This window comes from Crotalus tigris, unplaced genomic scaffold (genome assembly GCF_016545835.1).
Source record: "Crotalus tigris isolate CLP2741 ecotype Arizona unplaced genomic scaffold, ASM1654583v1 scf7180000017546.9332058, whole genome shotgun sequence".
NCBI classification, from domain to species: domain Eukaryota; kingdom Metazoa; phylum Chordata; class Lepidosauria; order Squamata; family Viperidae; genus Crotalus; species Crotalus tigris.
In genome coordinates, this window is record NW_024096465.1 from 3,642,066 (window position 1) to 3,663,371 (window position 21,306).

Below are 21,306 nucleotides of genomic sequence, written 5' to 3' on the forward strand. Positions count from 1 at the left end.
AAAGACACAGTAGTAGTAGAAAATGATAGTGTTCTGGAAATTAGAAAAACAAGATTTTTTTTCATGAAAAAAGTGGACATTAGATCTTATATGGAATATTTATTCAGTTAATATATTGATCAGCACAAAGTGAAATGCAGCATACAAAGTACATTTTGAATTGACTATCAACAATATCTACACAGGTAATCAAGATTATATTACTGTACATTTCTAATTTTACAGGATTTGTTTTATATTCCTTGTCCTATTAGCCATGTAACGAAAAGCAAATGTTGTGTTGTCAAATGGCTAATGAATATTGTATGACTTTAGGTTATCTAAAATGGAATATGTTTGTTCTTTTACAGATTGTAAATATGTTTATTTAGACATCACTAGACTAGTCTTTGATATCCTGACTTTTTTCCAGCTATATTTTTCTGTCATTCTTTCAAATTATTAACTTTCTAGCTTAATTAAGTCCATGATTAATTGGATGGAAAATCCAAGAAATGCATTAAAATTTTATTTCTCAGTAAATATGCATCCTACAGGGCAATAGCCATGATTGGATTTGCATTTATCAACTGGAAAACTTGTTCTTTTCCATAAGCACAACCCAGTTGTACATAGTCTTTACTACAAAACTGAGCTCTGCTTGAAATCTTTCAGTTAAACCATTCTCAAGACTGTTTCTGCGTATACACAATGTAAGTTTTATAAAATGAGGTTGTCTGAATTCACTTTCCACGGAGTAGGATGTTTAGAGTTGGTCTTACTATTTCTATATTCATATTGTTAACAATTTGCTTCATTCCAAAGACTGGGGACAGATTTCCAGCCATTGTTAATCTCTCTTTGATTAAACAAAAGCATAACAATAACAATTGATATGCAGAAGTTAAATCCAAATTGCCTGCTCAAAATATTGCGTTAAAGAGTTCAAATCTACCTATATTTATCTGAAAATATATATTATTTAATCTTTAAATATAATTCTAAGAGCTAGATTACAAGTTGGTATCAGAAGCACACATGTGGTATACAAATTGTATTGTTTTTCAATTATTAGACATATACCTGGTAAGTAAATAAGTTTAAAATTATTGAAGTATAGATTTCTGGTTGTCGTGTATTTTGCAGTGAAGGAAACTTGAATATGTCAAATCGAAATCTGATGTATCAATGAATCACATATTCATTGAACAAAAGTAGAGTCACAGACATTTCAGTTACTGAAGAGAGGTACAGTAACTTTTCAATTATTTATACCTACCACATGCCCAAATGCAAATTAATTTATTCCCAAACTCTGAATTTTCTAAACTTCCCAAATAGTAACAGAACTGTGCAATAATCCTCCATGAACAAAACAAACCTATTAACATTATATGTTGTTTTATACATGTATTTTCCAGGGGAAAACAATCTACTGAAGGAATAGTAAGAAAAGCAGTATTGCATTTAAGAAAAATTATATAGGTGAGAAGCACGCTAAGATTAAAATAATTGTAACACTGCAGAGAAAAGTAAGGATGTCGGCCATTTTAAACACTTCTAGGACTTGAAAAGAAGCAGTACTAAAACAACCTTACTGATTTTAAATTCACTAGAGACCACATGCAAGTATTAGGGACATTTCATATGTAATATGAGAAAAGCATATTATGTGTCATGTTTCTAGCAATATTGGAAATGCATGTATTTTAAAAATAGTTTGTTCCTATTATACTTGTAGTATTCACGCATGCAACAACACAGTTTTGGAAACAATATTATAGTAGAGCATTTTCTTAGAATTAGGGCTCAAGTCAATTTGATGGTATATGGTGTGCACAGTGTCCTAATGTCTTTCATGTTTTAACAATGCTTTACAATCCAGAACTTGTCATTTATACTCCTTCAAATTCTAAAAGCTGATGGTTTATGATTCTGTGCGGTAGCTGCGATGACTGTCACCAATAAGCTGGGTTTTCTCAGTTGCATTTGTTGGCTGAAGCAGAACTGGAGCTTCCCCATCTAAAACAGCAAGAATCAGGAATTAAATATCTCAGATTCTTCCATTTTTGTTCACAATTATAGATAGTAAGAAATTACTTCCTATTTGGCAGTATACAACTATTCCTACATAAGATACAATCTACAAAATACATTGGACTATATCCCCCTTTATCCTCAGTAACCATATTTATCTCGGGGGTTTTCTAACACTGGGGGGGGGGCATCAAGTTGGAGAAGATCACTCCTTATCCAGTTTCCCTTTAAATCAAGCATGTTTTAAGTCTTACTAAAAAATCTAAGCAGATGCTTACATTTTTCTGTTCAGTTGACAAGTGGACATGCTTTAACTACATATTGTGAAAATGTATCTTATTTTAAGAAGTGAAAAGCTTCAGAGCTAGAATTCTTATTTTTTATGAAAGATCACTTCCTTGTTTCCTGTCCATTCCCATTTCTTTAACTCCTTCTGTACTTTCTTTGTTCCTACCCAATTCAGTTAGCACATTCTGATCCTCTTTCAAAATCCTATGCTCTACGGTACACAGGAAAATCCTTCAGTCTTCTAAATTTCATTATATAATTGTACAAAAACAGGTTGATTTATTTATAGTACATATACTTTGCTTTACAGCAGAATACTTTCAGAATACACATTCAATTTTTATGTATTACTTACGTGGTACTGTTTAGTTTCTGGGATGGGTGACAATAAGTGCAGAAACAGTAATTTTTTATTAGTCAAAAGACTCCTTATGTGCAAAACATAGAGTGCTGTGTGACCCCAGCTACAATGTACTTTTCCCCTTTTTTATGGGGAAAAACAATAATATATATGTTGGCACAACAAAACAATCAAATGTCAGCTTACATTTATGATGAACTATGATATTAAGAATCCCCTGACAGCATGCCTAATAGGTGTTTCAGCACATTTGTGCTCTTCTGCACTCTGTCTAGTTCAGTGTTTCTTACTTTGGCAGCTTGAAGCTGCATGGACTTCAACTCCCAGGATTCCCCAGCAAGCATGGATTTGAATTAAAGCACTATCTCAAAAATGGCTATACTATGCTTATTTTCACAGAAATTGAAGTATTATTATTTGAAATTGATATTTAAAATAACAATACAGAACAAGGTTTGAAAGCACTAAATACAAGGGATTTCACAGTTACGGTTTGAATCATCTGGTAAAAAGTATGCCTATCTTAAAGAAAGGTGTTCCTGGTAATTCAAAAGGATTTGAATCGGACATTTAGGAGTAGAATAGGCATTTATTGATGTGTTCCTGTCTAATTAAAACTATGCTCAGATTCCCAGTTTTGTGTGAGAAACAAAAAAATTGTAGTTTAACCCACAAAATAGGTTTAACGTGGTTTAAAAACAGTGACAGATTCCTTCGCTATTTTCCCAAATCCTGCCTGTTTCTGTTTTACTTCATTTTCCTACCAACTATTGCCTTTATCATCCCAAAAATGTTACACCAATCTCCTTGAAGTCAGCCCTTGCCTAGGAAGATTTAGACATAAAATAAAATTGCCATCTGGGCTGCATTTGTTTTAACTCAGATGCTATGTGGGGGCATTTAAAATTCTTTAGAAGTGTATGCATGCATAAAACATGGATGCAGATTGTCAGTGGACAGTCTGCATATTCAAGAAATAATCCTGTAGTAAAGAACAGATTTTTAACTGCCCTGCAAAGAGTTCACAATTTCAATCAAGAATATTGTTTCAGCTATCATACATTTGCAGTGGATAAAAGTCATTTTCTTTCAATTGTTTTTTTTCAATTGAAATGACATATCTCTCCTCAAAGCATATTGGCTATTCTATATCCATAAGGATTGACAAAACTGATTCACCAAAATAAAAATCAATAATGTTTTCACCTTGCCTAACTAAAAAGCTTGACATTTGAATAGACAATAAGTGTCTCCTCTGGAGTTCCAAATATCTTAAAATATGTGGTACAGTACAGGAAATCCTCGACTTAAGACCATTGTTTAGTGACCATTTTAAGTTATAATAGCACTGAAAAAAGTAATTCCTGACTGGTGTTCGTAAAAATGGCTGTTGCAGCATCCCCAGGATCATATGATCAAAATTCAGATGCTTGGCAACTGTTTCAAAACTATGTTGGTTGCAGTGTTCTGGGGTCAGGTGATCACCTTTTGTGACCTTCTGTCAAGCAAAGCCAATGAGGAAGCCAGATTCACTTAACAATCACATGATTCATTTAACAACTGCAATAGGTCCCTTAGTAACTGTAGCAAAAAAGGTCATAAAATGGGGTGCAACTCACTTAACAATTGTCTTGCTTAGCAATAGAAATGTTGGCTCAATTGTGGTTGTAAATCGAGGAATATCTGTACAGAAATTCTGAGGTTCACTTGATGGAAGCAATAACAAGAGACTGAACTTTTTTTTTTAAAGGGCTCTTTGTGTTTGCTGATACTTGTTGGGTTAGGAGATCAGGCATCTGAAATTTTACTCTTTTTAAAAAGATTCATTTCAGAATCTTTTATGAATAGGAATTTATTTAAAAAATGCAGTGTCCTATTTATCATGTTTCTCATCCAAATGTTCTTCCTTCTAAACCTCACATTAGCATTATAAAGGAAACATTATTAATTTATCAATTTTCTATTCTGCTTTAACATTTGAAACAATCCTGAATCTCCTGTTTCCCTTGCAGTGCAGCTAGTAAAATTCAGTGTTATAAAAATTATTCTGCACATTTTAAAACTGATAAGTTACTATATTTTTAATTTTATAAGTAAGAAGGCAGTAAAATAGAACCCATTATTAAACAGCCAGAAAAATAATGTGTGGTAGAAGAATAGGAATGGGGGAGATAGCCTCCCAAAGTAAAGCTGAAATAAGATCTAATGCAATTCCATTTAGCACTGCTTCACTTAACAACCAAGTTTCTGATCCTAATTTGGTCACTAAACAAGGGCTACCTGTATGACAAACAGCCTCAATCAACATAATATCTAAAACCAGCACAAGTCTGAGAATTGCTGCCTAGTTAAACACCCCCCAAATTGCTGTAATGGCTTGTTATCCTGTTCTGTTCAGTGAATCAGAGAAGGAAAAGTTGACAGAGGAGAAAAACTTTTATTGTGCCTTTCTAGCAGTCAAGTCCTCTCCCTGAGTCTATGGTTAGGTGGCTTTCTATTCTTATTTTCCTAGCAATAGGAAATCAAGCATTTGATTTATATCATTTAATAGCTGATTTCTCTATGTGAGAAGCTAGTCAGATTATTATTTTTTAATTATTTCATATATTTACAACTACTAAAATTTAAGCAGAGGTTTGCATATATTATAAAGATCATATATCATACAGGTCATGGTGCCTGCCTTCTGGAAAAATATCTCTCACCCAAGAGTCATTTCGTCTCTAACTTAGTCCTATTTAAATGAACCTTTAAAACTTGGCTCTGTCCCCAAGCAATGCATTAGAGAGGTTGATAGTATTATCATTGTGTGGTATTAAATGAATGTTGATTTTTCCAGATTTTCTGTTGATGAGATAATTCTTTGTTTTTACTGTTTTTTAATTGTTGCATTGTGAGCTGCAAAGTTGTACCAGACTTGAGTGGCCTATAAATCTCTTAAACACACACACACACACACACACACACACACACACACACACACACACACATAACAGACACAAATTCAAACATATACCTTATTATTTTATTTATTTATTAAATTTAATTACCGCCCAACTTGCTATCACACGATTCTGGGTGGCATATGACTAACAAATTTATGTAAATCAGGATCTTCCTTTCCATTGCTATACTTCTTCAGTCTACTTCATTTTACACTGAAAGTAATAATATTCTTCTCATTTTAGTGCTCTATAATCCAGCAGTTGTAACTTCTACTCTAGAAATTAACTAATCACATAGAAAGAAATTAGGATATTAACCAATTACCACTGCTGAGCATTTAAAGTAACCTGGCCTGCAGTTTGAGAGGAATTAAATTAACACTTCTTTGTATAGGATGTCCTTTCTCAAATTAAGACTCCCCAAACTGACCAGCTGGAGTAAAGCCCTTATATATTCTTTTTGAGAAAGTAAGAGGGTTCTTCTTTTTTCTTTTTGGTTAAATAGTATAATCCATGACTCTACGACAACAGGTACCTTTTCCCATGTCTGTCTTAATTTGCTCTTCCAGATCTTCAGGAGACATGCAGAACTCTTGCTCTTCCGCTGTGGGCTTGGGTTTGCATTTTCCACAACAGCAATTGAAACAGCAGCAAAGACAGCAACAACAGTAGCACCCAGTCAAAAGACCACAAAGTGTGAATAAGCCCTTAGAGAATCAAAAAAAGAGGAAGAAATGTGTTGAGAGAGGTCAGACTAGAGAATAAATGTCTTTCTGGTTTGATTTAAGAAAAATATGAATTGACCACAATGGTTTAAAGGATTCTTCCAGAGTTGAAATGTTGATACCCAAGAAACTATATGGGCATTGAAAAAATATCCTTCACTGCATCTAAAGATAATGGCTTTGACGTTAGTGACTTGCTTGATCTTTCCTTGCTTCTATTTGTGTGTGTGTGTGAGAGAGGGGGGGAGGGGGAGAAAGGGAGAGGGAAAGGGAAGGAGGGAGGGAGGGAGGGAGGGAGGGAGAGAGAGAGAGAGAGAGAGAGAGAGAGAGAGAGAGAGAGAGAGAGAGAGAGAGAGAGAGAGAGAGAGGAATGCTTGATTAAAGGGCTGCCCTATAAACACTTTTTAAAATTAAGTGGAACTTGCAGGTTCAGAGAAAATTGACTTCTGAGCATTAGTTGCTGTAAAGAAAAAGAGAGATACAGTAACTCTACTGCCAACAGTGTAGAGGCCATCCAAAGCTCAGAGAGATGCTGTTTCATAAGAGAGTAGCCATGATACAGAAGGCATGCTTCTTACAGCCCACCAAATGAAACTGCTTTACTGATGGGATCCAGAACATCCTCAGTCTACTTGATTTGGGGAGGCAGACAGAAACTATTGGGAAGAAGTAACAATTAATTTCGCTCCATGCCATGTGGAGCTTTGAAGATGATGACCTGTGCTTTGAATTACCCTTGGAAGCTTACTGGGAGCTAATGCAGCTCATATAGCAGTGGTATTATGTGGTGTTCCACACAACACCAGTATCTCATGTGTTACTGAATTCCAGAACAACTGAAGCTTTCAAATTATATAGTCTATAATTGGGAGTGACTATGGCATGAGACACTGTGAGCAGTCCCTCTTAATCTAGAAATGGCTACAACTGGTGCACAAGATGTAATTGTGCAAAGGTCTTTTTTGTCACAACTGCCACCTGTTGAAACAGGAGCCACACATCCAGGAGCACCCCCAAACTGTTCACAGACTGTGTGAAGAACATAATCCCATCTACCATTAATGATGGAGACTCACTAGATATGGGGGACTTACAGCTAATTAAGGTCTTGCCAGTATTGAGTCAGAGTTTATCTTCCCCATCGATACCTGCACAGCCTCGAGACGTTGGGAAAGTACCTCACTGATATCACTTGGCAACCAGAGATGTATACTGAGTACCGATGTACGTAACTCTTTGCTAATGAATGACCTTGGCCAATTGTTTCATGTAAATACTAAAGAGGAATTAATCAGTGGCCTATGGCTAGATTTCCCCACCACCACCACCACAATTTTAACTGGAACCAGCATTGTAGAAAGAACCACCGACAACTTCTCCCTACTGTCTCAGCTGTCCAAAAAAATATAATGATCAATTATATTGAAACTGAAAAATCAAGAAGGAACAGGATGGGTACACCATTCCTATTCTGAGACTGCCGGAGGTCATCCAGAAGCACAAGCACAATCAGTATATATTTTGGCTTGAAGCTTAACTGCAATGGGTCCAAATAATTAGCTGTTTCCAGCTTCTTTGAAACTGTAAGCCTGCCACCTTTTCAAGAACCTTCTCTCAAAAGGGAGGACTGGAGATTGAACAGAAATTGTCCAGTACTGCTGAGTCCAAGGATGGTCTCTTAGGCAGGGGGAAACCCACCACCTACTTCAAGGCAGGTGGAACCCATTCCTCTGGAAGAAGGCATTCGCTACTGCTTGGACCCAGTTACAGGTCACCTTCTGGGGACATTTGACCAATCAGGAGATACATGAATCTCGCACATGGGTTGCAGAAGTCAGAGTCCCAAGGATTCTCTCCATTTCTTTGGGAGTCACTGGAATGAATTCTGATCAGGTAACTGGACAATATTGGGCATAGTCATCTCCACTGAACCATTGAATCAGAAGCCAACTATGAGCAGATCTGAATGACTTTATTCAACAGATGCTTAACGAAATCTTTACAGAGCCATGCAGGAGTTCTATCTACTCCTCTTTCCTCAGAAGAAGCTGAGTCATGTGAAATGGGGTTGTCAAGTGACTATTCATGGGCACAATGGGAGAGAAGAAACAAGTACATTTCAATGCCCTTATTGCCACAAGGTAGTTCTTAATATAGACTCTTACCTGTGCATGCTTGGACTTGCTCTCATCTTCCTATATCAGTGCTCTATGCATCTCTTATGCCACTTCATCTCCCAGAGTTTTTCTGAAAACTGAGGGGCCCTCTGGAATCCAAGTGCATAGAGAGTTCACATAGGCTTGAACTTATCCAAGACCGTTGTTGCCTGTTCATCCAATAGTGACTAAAGCCTAGATAAACTATGCACCAGAACTTCAGGAACTACCCCAAGGTCCCTCTGGAATTCCACTGGATCTGCAAGCACTTGGAGTAGACCAACTGAATTGGTTCTCCTTCCCTATAGTAGAGAACAGTCATGGAAAACTACAGGACTTAGATGGAGTGATCTATCTCTGACAACTTCCCTCAGTCCAGATCATGCTGCCATTGCCCCAAGATAAAAATCATATCTAGTATATGACCCCCACTTTTTGTGTGAGACTATCAATAACCATGCTTGCCATGAATTCTCAAGCCACTTCAAATTCAGGATCAAATAAAGTCAAGGCCTGAAGAATTCTCCTTCAGCCTAGCTGCAGAATCAAGCAGCTCAGGTAGATGAGTATTGTGTAGCAGGAATGTATGTACACAAATAGCAATCGGTACTTTCTCTCCCTAGAACTTCATGTTCGAATGAATGGGGAAACTTTAATTTTAAGGCTGCCATTTCTTTGCACCAAATAGTAACTAAGTGCTTTGCAGCCAGTTGATTCCACACAGACAGAAACAGACAGAAGTCATGGTCTGCTGGCTGAGAAACCTGCAAATGTCAAAGGAGTCCAGAATTTGTGAAAAGTACTGTCTGCAAAATTTCTGGCATGGGCTTCACACCTCACTCTTCACCTTTCAAAAGAATCAAAAGGACTGGTATCTTTGCAGCTGGATCAATTCCCCCATAGCAACCATAGTTTTAACCACAGTTTTTGTTTTTACAAATTTCAAATGCACCCAACACATACCAGAAACTTGCATGGAGAGAACTAAAAACCCTCACTTTCCTTTATATGTGAAGTGGGAGTTTGTTATTTCAGGTGTTGTGGTGCTTGGGGGGGGGGGGCAAGGATTAGCTGAATGACCTTTTTTGCACTATCCAGCAGAGAGTGCTGATTAGTCATGTGTTTTCTGCCCGGTTTTTAGCATCTCAACATCAGCAGAAGTGAAGACAGTTGGGTATTGGTTTTTTTTGGTAGGGCTCAGAAATGAAAACAATGCTTTGTGCAAGTGCTGCAAGTCACATCCAGGAGAGCCATACTATAAAGTTAGTTCATAGAAATAAAATATAAAAATATAATATTATTGTATACACTCACCCCTATTCAAAATGGCAAGCCTTGAGTGTCTATGTTATCGCTAAATTAATAATATTGTCTTATCCAAAGGCTCTTATGACTAGAAATAGCAGCGAGAATAACACATAAGGTGTGAAATCTGGCACTTTTTGGATGCCTGAGATCTAATATGTTTGGTCATACTGTGATGGAAATGCTAATGTGTGTGATAGGTATAAATGCCAAATCTTTACAATTACATAACAAACAAGATGAGTAAGATTTTCAGTGTCATCAGAATTGCAAGATCCATTTTCCCCAGATCAATCCATGATGTCTTATTCCAGAAAGTCCTCCTTAAATCTTCTATTTCCTTTTTCCAGCTTTTTTACAAGGTATTTAAGGTGTGCCATAATGATACATAGTGTTACGTATTACTACTGCTTACGCATACATTACGCCATATATATCCCAAAATAGGGCTAGGTTTGTACTTTAATAACAGATAATCTGGTTGTCACACTAAGAAGACTTTTCTCTTTGAAAAATGAGTCATTTTCATTTAGTCATTTCTGAGAAGAAAGAAAAATTAACCTGAAGCTTTAGCTTCAAATATAATTAATGTCTTCAGGCAATTAAATGTGTATGCAGCATATTTAATTAGCAAATAAAAGAGACAAGGATATATCATTTAATAAGCAATTTACCAGAAGTATGGAGATAGACCAGCCATGTCATCAAAGTTCCTGAGACTAAAACCTTTTATAAATTAACTGATCTAGAATTCTGCAAATGCAGATTCTGTGAAAGCTGTAATAGAAAGGCCAAAACAGATTATAACAAATCAAAGACTCTGTGTTCCAGTATCTGGCATATCAGTTTTGCAGTTAAATACTTACTTTTGCCCACCAACTAGAAAGCATGAAATATGTATTGACATTTTCTTCACCAAACTGTTCAGCGATGTACAGCCCTAATGATCCATATTGGTCATATATATTTCTTTTGGACACATCTGTTAATATTGCATGAGCATTGTTAATTTCTTTAAATTTTTCTGCAGCCTCTGGATTATCTGGGTTCTTATCAGGATGATATTTCAGGGCCAATTTCCTTTGATAGAAAAGAAAAGGTGAAGGGCAAAAAAAAAAAAAAGAGAGAGAGAGACGAGGATAACATTAGGATTGAGACAATGGCTTTCTTGAGAAGAATGTATAAACCACCTAATGTTAGGTTTAGATCCCTTGTAAACAGAGGAAAAAATAGCTTCATGATGTTACATTGTATATGTAATAATTGTTCAGTATTCTAGCTGACATTTTTGCTCATTTTATTTTTATTTTATTTCTATTGTACTTGTCCATACTATCATTTTATTTTTAGGGGGGGTCTTGATAAAATCACAAGCCCATTCCTTTCTTTTATCCCAAAATTACATTTGGCATTGTAAAGATAACCCAAGGTTGAAGAAGGAAATGTTTACATTTTAAAAATATATGATATTAATAAAACCAAAATTCTGTTCTGGAATTTTATTTCTCATGGAAAACAGCACTGATATATTTATCTCTAAACACAATAATTTTACTCTTTTATTTTGTCTGAACCTAACAATGCATTTTTCAACCATTATAACACATATTTTTAAGATTCTGTTGCAGACCAAAACAAGCTGAAAGCATGGGTGTAACAACTTGTTCCTACAGTCTTTCAGAACTTTCAGTGGCATAGAAAGTTATGCAAATAAACTAATTTTTGATGTTAACATTCTTATAAGTCTCCCTCTTTAAATAGAAAATATGTCATTTACACATTTACTTCACTAGTTCTCTAGTCCATTTCTAAATCGGGCCATAGATTTTATTCAGAGTTTTTGCCCTAGTAACAACATTGGAGAAACTGCCTACACAACAAAACAAGAGAGGTACTAACATGTCAAAAATAGAAAAGTAAGTTTTATCTTGCTAAAAAAAACCCTTAAAATAACAAACTTCAGACCAACAAAAAGCCAGCACAGTAGAGACACACACACACATACAAAACATCTACATTTCCAGTTCACTGACTGGATTCACACATTGCACCAAGTCATGGTTTATGTAAATTATATTTCAAATCAAAAAGTTTTCTTTTGGTGGTGGGAAGGGGGGAGGGGAAATCACATAATGTACAAAGTCAAACTCAAATAAATGGCATTATAGCCTAGCATCATATATGAACCCAGATATAATGGGAGCACAATAATTAACTATCTTTACATGATAACATTTTCTAAATAAATCTATAAAACATGTTTAATTAAAGGATTTCTGGAAGAATTTAATAGACATAAGAACGAGTTGCCCGATCTTGAATAGTGCTTCCAGTTCAATGATAAAACTGAGGTTTTACATGCAAAATTCCTATGTTCAAATCTTGACATCTTGATGGAAAGCTGAAACCCTAGGCTGGTAGGCAGTCCTGGCAATACTGGATTAGATAGATTAATGGTCTGAATGAAAGTAAGCCAAATTTCTGAGTTCTTTTCTGCAAAATCTGATATTATATTAAATAGAAATTAGATATTCAGAAGTTTGAAAATAAAGTGCTTGTATTAAATCAGATACATTTGGAAAAGCATCAGATTTTCCGACCTGTAAACTAGATATTATTATTGTTAACCAAAATTAAAAAAATCATATAACACTGATCTTGATAGAATGCCTAACAGAACTTGGAACTTATAGGAGGCAGCAAGACAGTTAAGAGATGAAACAGTGAGGCTATAGAAGAGTTTATTGACAGGTGTGGGGGGAAGAAAGAAAAAAGCACTCAGAGTAACTGCACTAGATATTAGTTATGTAGAAGAATCACTCTGGGAAGTTTTAGAAATCAATGACAAGACTGCAGTGCTGGCAAACTTCAGTCACAAGGAACACTTAGATTTCTGACAAATCTTTATTGCCAGTAGGGTAAAGTAACAGAATCTTGAAAACCTTGAAAATAGTTCTTCCACACAACATATACTCCTAAATCCTGCTATGGTGTCTCATCATAGTGATGACATGTTTCTGGAAGGTGGGTAAAGTCCATTGAGAGTATATGCCAAAAGTGCATATTCCTAATAGGTCACCCAAGATGTGAAGGTTCATCCCAGTGGCTCAGTTAATACAGTCAGACACCTATATGTAGTGACAACATCAAAGGCATCATTTCATGGTATGTGACAATGATAAAATACTCTTGTATTTTACTAAGAAACCCTCATGTAGAGAAAACATAAAGTAATTATCAATATAGTACTAGAGGCCACGGTGACAGGTGTGGTTAGGAAACTGAGCCAGAAGACCATTGAGAGGTTGATAGCTTGGCAGTTCAAAACCTGAGAGTATGAGCTATGTGACAAAATGAGCTCCCATCAATTTGTCCCAGCTCCAGCCAATCTACAGTTTGAAAGCATGCAAATACAAGTAGATAAATAGGTACCACTTTGGTGGTCATGAAAGGAGACATTCCCTGGCAGCAATGATGTCCTTTCAACCCAAAAGCATCTTGGTAAGTGCTTCCAACATGAATGTAGTAGTACTAATATAGTGCTAGAATATAGGCACTTCAGATTTAATGGTGTGCTTCTGAGGAAGAGCAGAGGATCTTTCAGAACATTAATATTTGTAATATGACTAAATAAAGTAAATAGCGGCTTTCGATACCATCAACCATGGTATCCTTCTGCGTCGTCTCGGAGAGGTGGGGGTGGGCGGCACCGTATTGCAGTGGTTCTCCTCCTACCTCTCTGACAGGTCGCAGTCGGTGTTGGTGGGCTGACAGAGATCGACCCCTAGGCGCCTTGATCATGGGGTGCCTCAGGGCTCGGTCCTGTCCCCCCTCCTTTTTAACATCTACATGAAACCGCTGGGTGAGATCATTCGGCGACATGGGGTGAGGTATCATCAGTACACGGATGATACCAAATTATATATCTCCACCCCGTGTCCTTTCAGTGAAGCAGTCGACGTGATGTGCCAGTGCCTGGAAGATGTGAGGGTCTGGATGGGGGTGAACAGGCTTAGACTCAACACTGACAAGACCGAGTGGCTCTGGGTCTTGCCTCCAAAAGGCCAACTGGATGGTCCATCATTAGTCCTGGGGGGAGGACAAATTTACCTCCCTCAGTGCAGGCACGCAACTTGGGTGTCCTCCTGGACTCACAGCTAAATTTGGAACAACATCTATCGGCTGTGGCCAGGGGGACCTTTGCACAGGTTCGCCTAGTGCACCAGTTGCGGCCTTATTTGGACCGGGAGGCTTTACTCACAGTCACTCATGTCCTTGTCACCTCAAGACTGGATTACTGTAACGCGCTCTACATGGGGCTACCCTTGAAGGGCGTTCGGAGGCTGCAGTTGGTTCAGAACGCAGCCGCGAGAGCGATTGTGGGCGCGCCAAGATACGCCCACGTGTCACCTATCCTCCGCGAGCTGCACTGGCTTCCTGTGGGTCTCCGGATGCAATTCAAGGTGTTGGTTATCACCTTTAAAGCCCTTCATGGCATAGGGCCAGGTTACTTACAGGACCACATTCTGCCGCACAGCTCCCAGAGACCGGTGAGGTCCCATAGATTGGGCCTCCTTCAGGTCCCGTCGGCCAGACAATGTCGTCTGGCGGGCCCTCGGGGAAGGGCCTTTTCTGTGGTGGCTCCGACCTGGTGGAATCAACTTCCCCCCGAGGTTTGAACTACTCCCACCCTGCCAGCCTTTAAGAAAGCCGTTAAAACTCTCCTGTTCCGGCAGGCCTGGGGCTGATGTCCCCGGGGGGCTGGGATATGATCAGACTCGCGGTATGACTGTATTATTTTATTTTATTGTTTTATGATTGTTTTAACTCTGTACGCCACCCTGAGTCCTTTGGGATTGGGCGGCATATAAATATTTGAAAATAAATAAATAAATAAATACATAAATAAATCTTTTGGATGTCTACTTGCCAATGCTACTATGCAGGAAGAGAAAATCTAAAGATCAGAGTGACAACAAACAAAACCTTGGAATTGAAATGGCAAATTGAAAAGGACTGGTATTGGATATTTTCAGTCAGAAGATCATATTGTTTGCTATTCAGGACTAAAAGAAAAGAAATATATATCTCAGAATAAGGAATTGGTATGCTAAAAAATAGCAATGGTTAGACAATTATTGATTCAAAGAAAATCAAAGATGGAAAAAAATATATTGAGATTCTAAGATATTCCTTATTTTCAAAATCTTATAGTATTAGAAGATGAAATTTGATCAGCACTCTGGTCATAACCAAATTGGAAGGATACAGGAATTGATGGAATATTTATAAATACTGTATATGGCAAGCAACAGAATCAGAATCAGTAAAATTTTGAGCCAAATTATGCCTGCAAATCTAGAGAATAACACAATGGCAACAGATTAGAAGATGTCACTTTACATGCCAATACCAAAGAAAGAAGATTTAGTAGAGATTGTGAACTATTGCACAATATCCTTAGTTTCACATTCCAACAATATAATATTTAGCATCATCAAACATAAATTAGAATCCTATGTAGCAAAAGAATTATTCAGATATTCAATCTGGCTTTAAAAAAGGCCAAGGAACATAATACATTATTGCTAATACACACTAGATAATTGAAAAAGCCAAAGAATACCAAAAGAAATTAGCATTGACTATAGAATAATCTTAAAATGCATCAATGATGTCAAACTGTAGAATATACTTAGGAAAACTGATTAGTAGAACATCTCATTGTCCTCATGAGAAACCAATATACAGGGTAGGAAGACATAGTCTGGGTGGAATGGGACGAAACAGTCCGTCTCTAAGCCATCAAGGGAATGAGATAAGACTGCATGTTCCCTCCTTATTTATTCAAACTGTATGCTGAATAGATGTTGAGAGAAAGTGAATTGGAAAAAGATGAGTGTGATATTAAAATTGGAGTAACATCAATAATTTGTGTGATGTTAGTGACAATATTCTCCTAATTGAAAATGCAAATGATCTGCAAACTTGTAATGAAAGTCAAGTTGTATAGTGAAAAAATGATGAAATATAAAGTCCAAACTAATGATAATAGGTACAGTAACCAGCTTTAGAATTGACAATGAAGACATGAAGTAGTAGATGGTTTCTGGCTTTTAGGATTGACTATCAATAGTAAAAAAAAAAAAAGCCAAGAAATATGCCACAGATTAGCAATTATAGGGCAGCATATAAACCCTTCAAAAAGTATTCAGATGCTATGACAAGTTTACATCTATAGAAATTACAATCAAACAAACAATGGTTTTACTTGGGTTGCTCTATGGATATAAAAATTGGACTCAAAGAAACAGGATAGAAAAAGTATTGATTTATTTGAAATTTGATATTGGAGAAGACTCCTGAGAATACAATTGGCAGCCAAGAAAACAAACAAACTGATCATAAAACACATCAGTGCAGGATTCTTATTTGAAGCACAAACTACCAGACTCAAACTAATATATCTGAACATATTATGTGAATACCCAGCTCCCCTGAGAAGTCCAAAATCCTGAAAGAAGTAGAAGGAAATATAAGAGAATGACTAAGGTAAGGTAAGTGGACTTGAGTACAATAATAATGTACCAATGAGTGATCTAAAAGGCTAGGTTGAAGACAGATAATCTTAACAAACAAATAAAAAACAAAGACAATGATACACACCTTTTATTTTATTGTTGAGAAACTACTTATGTCAGGCTTGATTCCAATTAGTCTTGATTTTTGACTGAAATCAGTACGACTTACTTCTCTCTCATTTAAATATACCTAGATTTAGAATTTTAGAGCTACATTTAGATGTTTTTAGGGTCACATTTTCATTTACAATTGTCATCTTGTCATGTGAGAAAAATGGTTCATTCGTCTCTCTAATCGTTTTGGTTTTTTATGCTGGTCTTTGATAAAATAAGGATTAATAAATCAGGTAGCATATGCATGGGTCTCAATCCAAGTATCATTTCTCAATTACATTTACAGAGTTGTCTTTTTCAACTCTGTGTTTTTACTGTATTATAGTATGTCCTCTATCAGTTTCAATGGGCTCCAGTAAAGGATTTCTTAGAATAATGTCTCTTTAGAGAAGATAGGGTTATTGTGGCAGAAATCTGTGATTACTGCACTTGCATGGAAATCGTAGAGAAAATTAAAATAATGTAAGAAACCAGTTTTGTGTGTGAACAACTTACTAATGTATGGAACATAATCATTCCTATTGGGCTCTTCCAAACTGTTAAATAGATCAGAAAACGAAAGCCTTAGTGTCAAAATCTAGGATTTGTCATTCATTTATGAATCTACAGGTTTCCTGGATCACTTCTTGATTAGTTTTATATAAGGGTGGGCAACCATTAGATAATCGGGGGGAGGGCATTTAATGGTTTTCTGACCAATGAAGGCAAAGCAATGAGTCAAAGTGTATGAAACTGTATCTTGCATTCAAAAAGGCCAGAATTTTCTACTGGAGCAGTGCAAGTAGAGGTGGAGGGATTGGATTATTTGTAAAGTTCATATTTTAGATCTACACTTCAGACTGTTCATGTCCCCATCTCAAAATAAAAGGAAACTATACTCTGCATGAAAGATGGATGGGCTCCAGGACTCATGAAAAAGAGCTTCAGGGTTGGCATGTGGCCCTGGAATTAGAAATTGCTCAGCCAAGTTACTTGTGCTACTGAGATGAAGTAGGGAATGGAAAACTAGTATGTGGGATACAGGACATTTATATAAATTAGTTATTTCCTTTGTGCATCCTGTGTGGGTCAATGTGACCTAGCAGTGTTCTCTAATTCAAAGCAGGTCCTTTGCAGGTAAAATGATATCAAACTGAAAAAGAAGCATCATGTAGCGGTACCACGTTTATGACATCTAAAACATAGACGGTTATGTTCTGGCAAGCACCAAGCTAACTAATAACAATAGGAAATTTGAAGTCAGGTATTCTATGATTATTATGCTGCATTGTCAATGCTTACTTCAGCAGCAGGTTTTTAGATTCATGAAGCAAATTAACATAAGTTAAAAGATCAGTTAAATGAAATCCAAGAGTCTGACTCATCATTTTGTCTTGCAAGTATTTACAACAATTCCATTAAGTGTGAATCCCTTTGATATTTCCACTTTACTCAGAAGCAGCCTTTGTTTTTACCATAATTGCTAATAAAGATGGATAAAACACCACTGTCAGTTTTGCCATAGATTGTTATGTAAATTATCACTATTCATGTACAGGGCAAAATGAAATTCAGTTCACTTTGCATTCTTCCATGACAACTCTCCCCTTATGGGATTAGAGAAAGTTTTTCTTCTCTTCCACATGGAAAAACAACATTGAGCATTCAGATATGGCTGCCAGTTTCAAGGATACATCTGATTGGTAGCTAGCAAGGAAGACCAGTAGCTATTATTGGAGTGCTAAATTTTCAGAAACTGAAAACTCTGTTAATACCTAGGCAGAACAACAAAAAGCCCTGAAGGTGCCATAAGATTTCATTTTTGGATAGGTAAAGTATACGTTGTTTTAATGCAGCAGAGGTTATAGAGGTCGTATTATTAAGAAATAGCACCAAGAAGCCTGTATAGTGATTTGAGGGAATGGATTACTTGCACAGTCATGGAAAGTAAGGGTTAGAGGTGATCTGGAGATAATTTTATCCAGTGGAGGAATTCATTGCTACAATATCACTAACATAATTTATTTGTCCTCTATTTAAACATCTGCATCCTGGAGCAGCCTTATGCATTCCACATTTTTTCCCTCTTCCTGCTCCTTATCTTCTAGTTTGCTGTCCTCAGGACATGCTGCATTTTATCAATGCCCTTGATAAATGCAGTATCTACATCCAAAGTTAAAAAAAACATTTAGGCTTAATGTGATGATATATTTTATGAATCAGACTAAGCCAGTGGTCTGGTTGCCATACTGTGTTGCAATGTAAACTACCCATATCCCACTTTGGTCCAGTAAGACCTGTGTAAAGAAAATATTTTGTTATCATGCTTTGAACTGTGGACCTTGCTTTTGGCTGGTGTCCTGTGATTTTATGTTATATGTACATTGATATGTACATATGTACATCTAGTCATTCTGAAGGTGAAAAATTCTTGTTTTTTAAAAAATCCTTCCCAGTGCTTTAAAATTTTTATTTATTTATTGCGCAAAATATTTTTAGATTCAAACCATTTAAAAGTTTAATTCTTTAAATGGTTTGATTCCCATATTCTTGGGTTATTACTTAATAAACAAAATATTGGTATAATTAATTTACTTCCTACACATTATAATATTCAAATTCTAAGAAGACTTATATCTTGATTGAGGTAAATATAAATAATTAAAGAAATGTTTAAGGTGAAAATATATTTTAAACATTTGTAGAATTAACGTAAGCTTCACATACTGATGTATTTACATTATTAATACAATTTCATGTTAACTATTAAATATTTCTTAATTAGGAATTGTTAAAAATCATTCTTAGATATATATTTATTTATATACTGCAAGTATTAGTTGATGCATTGTCTGGATTAAATCTGCATGACTTTAATCATCGGTCTTCTCATAATAGTAGCAAATTCAGGGTTTATATTAAGGTTTTTCACACTTTAAAATAATAAACATATTTGAAATAATTTTTTTGAATAATGTAGGAATCTGGAAAATAAAGCAGAGCTATTTTCAACACCTATGTTTATCTTTTTAGAAAGGGCTCTTCCTGTAACTTTATAAGATTTATGATTTCAATTGCAAAACTGTTTTCATAACAAAGGTGAGCTATCATAGCGTCAATAGCCATTTTGTTTTTGTTTTGATTTGAAACATAACTGACACTATTGTAATCCATTGTCATACAATGAAACATTTAACCATGTCCAGCCCTCCAACTAGGCAATTCACATTCAGCCCTTGAGCATCAACCCTCAAGCTCTAGACAAAATAATCTGAGCACTTATGGAAATGGCTTAGAGGTAAAAGAAGGTATTGATATATTTTTTAGAATAGATATAAACAAATATGAGTGGATAGATAAATCTGAGGGTACTTATCAAGTATGTTAGATTTTCATAAATACCTGTAACTTTTCTTGATTTCTTCATGGGATGCTCCTTTTTCAAGACCCAGGAGTTCATAGAGTGCTTCTCCTGATGTAGATAAAGTTCTCTGTCTTTGGTCAGCCATCTTATCAATGCATTTTCAAGAACTCTAATGTGAAAAAAAGGACATCCAAGAAGAAATGTTTATTATTGTTTAAGGAAGCTCTGAAATGACTCCGTATCTCATATTCTATTTCTTATGCCATGACTGGTGGAACATAGATGATCAGTGTACAAAATGTGGCAAGCCACCTGACTCTTAAATATATGCAGCAATATAGGCAACGGTTTGGTTTTGAACCATTCCATAAACACAGAAGCTCCGCCCCAATATCTGACTCATTCCGTTGCCATGGCTTGATTAGGTTAGCTCTTCCTTTTCGTCCATGCATTGCTGCAAAGTTTGAAAGTTATTTCCCAGTTGTATCTTTCATCACGTTTATTTTTGACATTTAAGGAACTAATTGCTGAATCCCATTAGTGGTGTCAAAGAAGTATGACTATCTTGATTTTAAGACTGAAAAGTTACTGATTTTGAAGTATAACCTGAGCAATAATCTAAGGTTGCTTGCTTGCTTATTTATTTATTTTTTTCTGCAGTTAGGACAGGCATGTAGCCTATGATTTTATGGTTTAAAATCAAGCCATATATACTTAGTATATTGGCACTGAATGCCAGGAGCAGCTGATTATAATATGATCTCACAGGCTTCAACCAGTCCTTTGGAAAGTTGTGCTTGTGTTTCACTTTATGGAATTGCCACATTAATTGATTTTAAAGATAAAATCTGGCAATGTAAAGCTCTCCATTACATATAAAGTCAATGCCTAGCCTTTTTTTTTATTGGTCAGTGAAAAGCAGAATCATGTGTCAGTTTATAAATTGTTAATGGGTTATGTTACATTAGATATTCAGATTGTAATAAATTAATTTTTGTTATGATACTCAAGAAGTAAAGTATTCTGTCATGCTATCTACTACTGTCTTTTGAAATCAATAAATATTAAAACTTAGATTCATAATAACTTGGGAAAAGTCTTTCCATTTTATATTGTTTTACATTTAACATTTCTTTTCTCAACAGCATTTTTGAAACAAATATACAAACATAAAATGGCACATGATTTATTAATATTGATTTTATCCAGAGGAAGTTCATGTCTCAAGAGAAATAACATTAAAAGACATTATTTAAACAAATGAGTATCAGTTTTTTTCCTATCATAAAGACTAATGGTCATTTCAGGTCTCTAAATTATTAAGTTGCTGGCTGCACTGCGTGCTGTTAATTAAGAATAATGTATCCACAATATGCTAAACACTTGAATAACATGGGGACTAGAGTTGCCATCAATGAAATTAGTGGAAACAGGTTCTACAACCGGATGGCACACGTCAGTAAAAAATCCAA

At 35.9% G+C, this 21,306-nt stretch overlaps 1 protein-coding gene across 2 annotated transcripts; it reads right to left on the reverse strand.

Annotated features, from left to right (window-relative positions):
• Nucleotides 1–1,793: 1,793 nt before the first annotated feature.
• Nucleotides 1,794–19,984, reverse strand: DNAJC5B (DnaJ heat shock protein family (Hsp40) member C5 beta). Of its 2 annotated transcripts, none has more exons than XM_039336617.1 (4): nt 19,873–19,984; nt 10,663–10,876; nt 6,146–6,317; nt 1,794–2,001 (listed from the first exon to the last, which is right to left on the reverse strand). In XM_039336617.1, exons 1-4 carry the CDS (start codon nt 19,977–19,979, stop codon nt 1,907–1,909), a joined length of 588 nt encoding a protein of 195 aa, XP_039192551.1. In that variant the 5' UTR covers nt 19,980–19,984; the 3' UTR covers nt 1,794–1,906. The 2 variants fall into 2 exon arrangements, with proteins under 2 accessions (XP_039192551.1, XP_039192558.1); XM_039336624.1 differs by having other exon boundaries at nt 1,794–1,992; nt 6,137–6,317.
• Nucleotides 19,985–21,306: the final 1,322 nt, after the last annotated feature.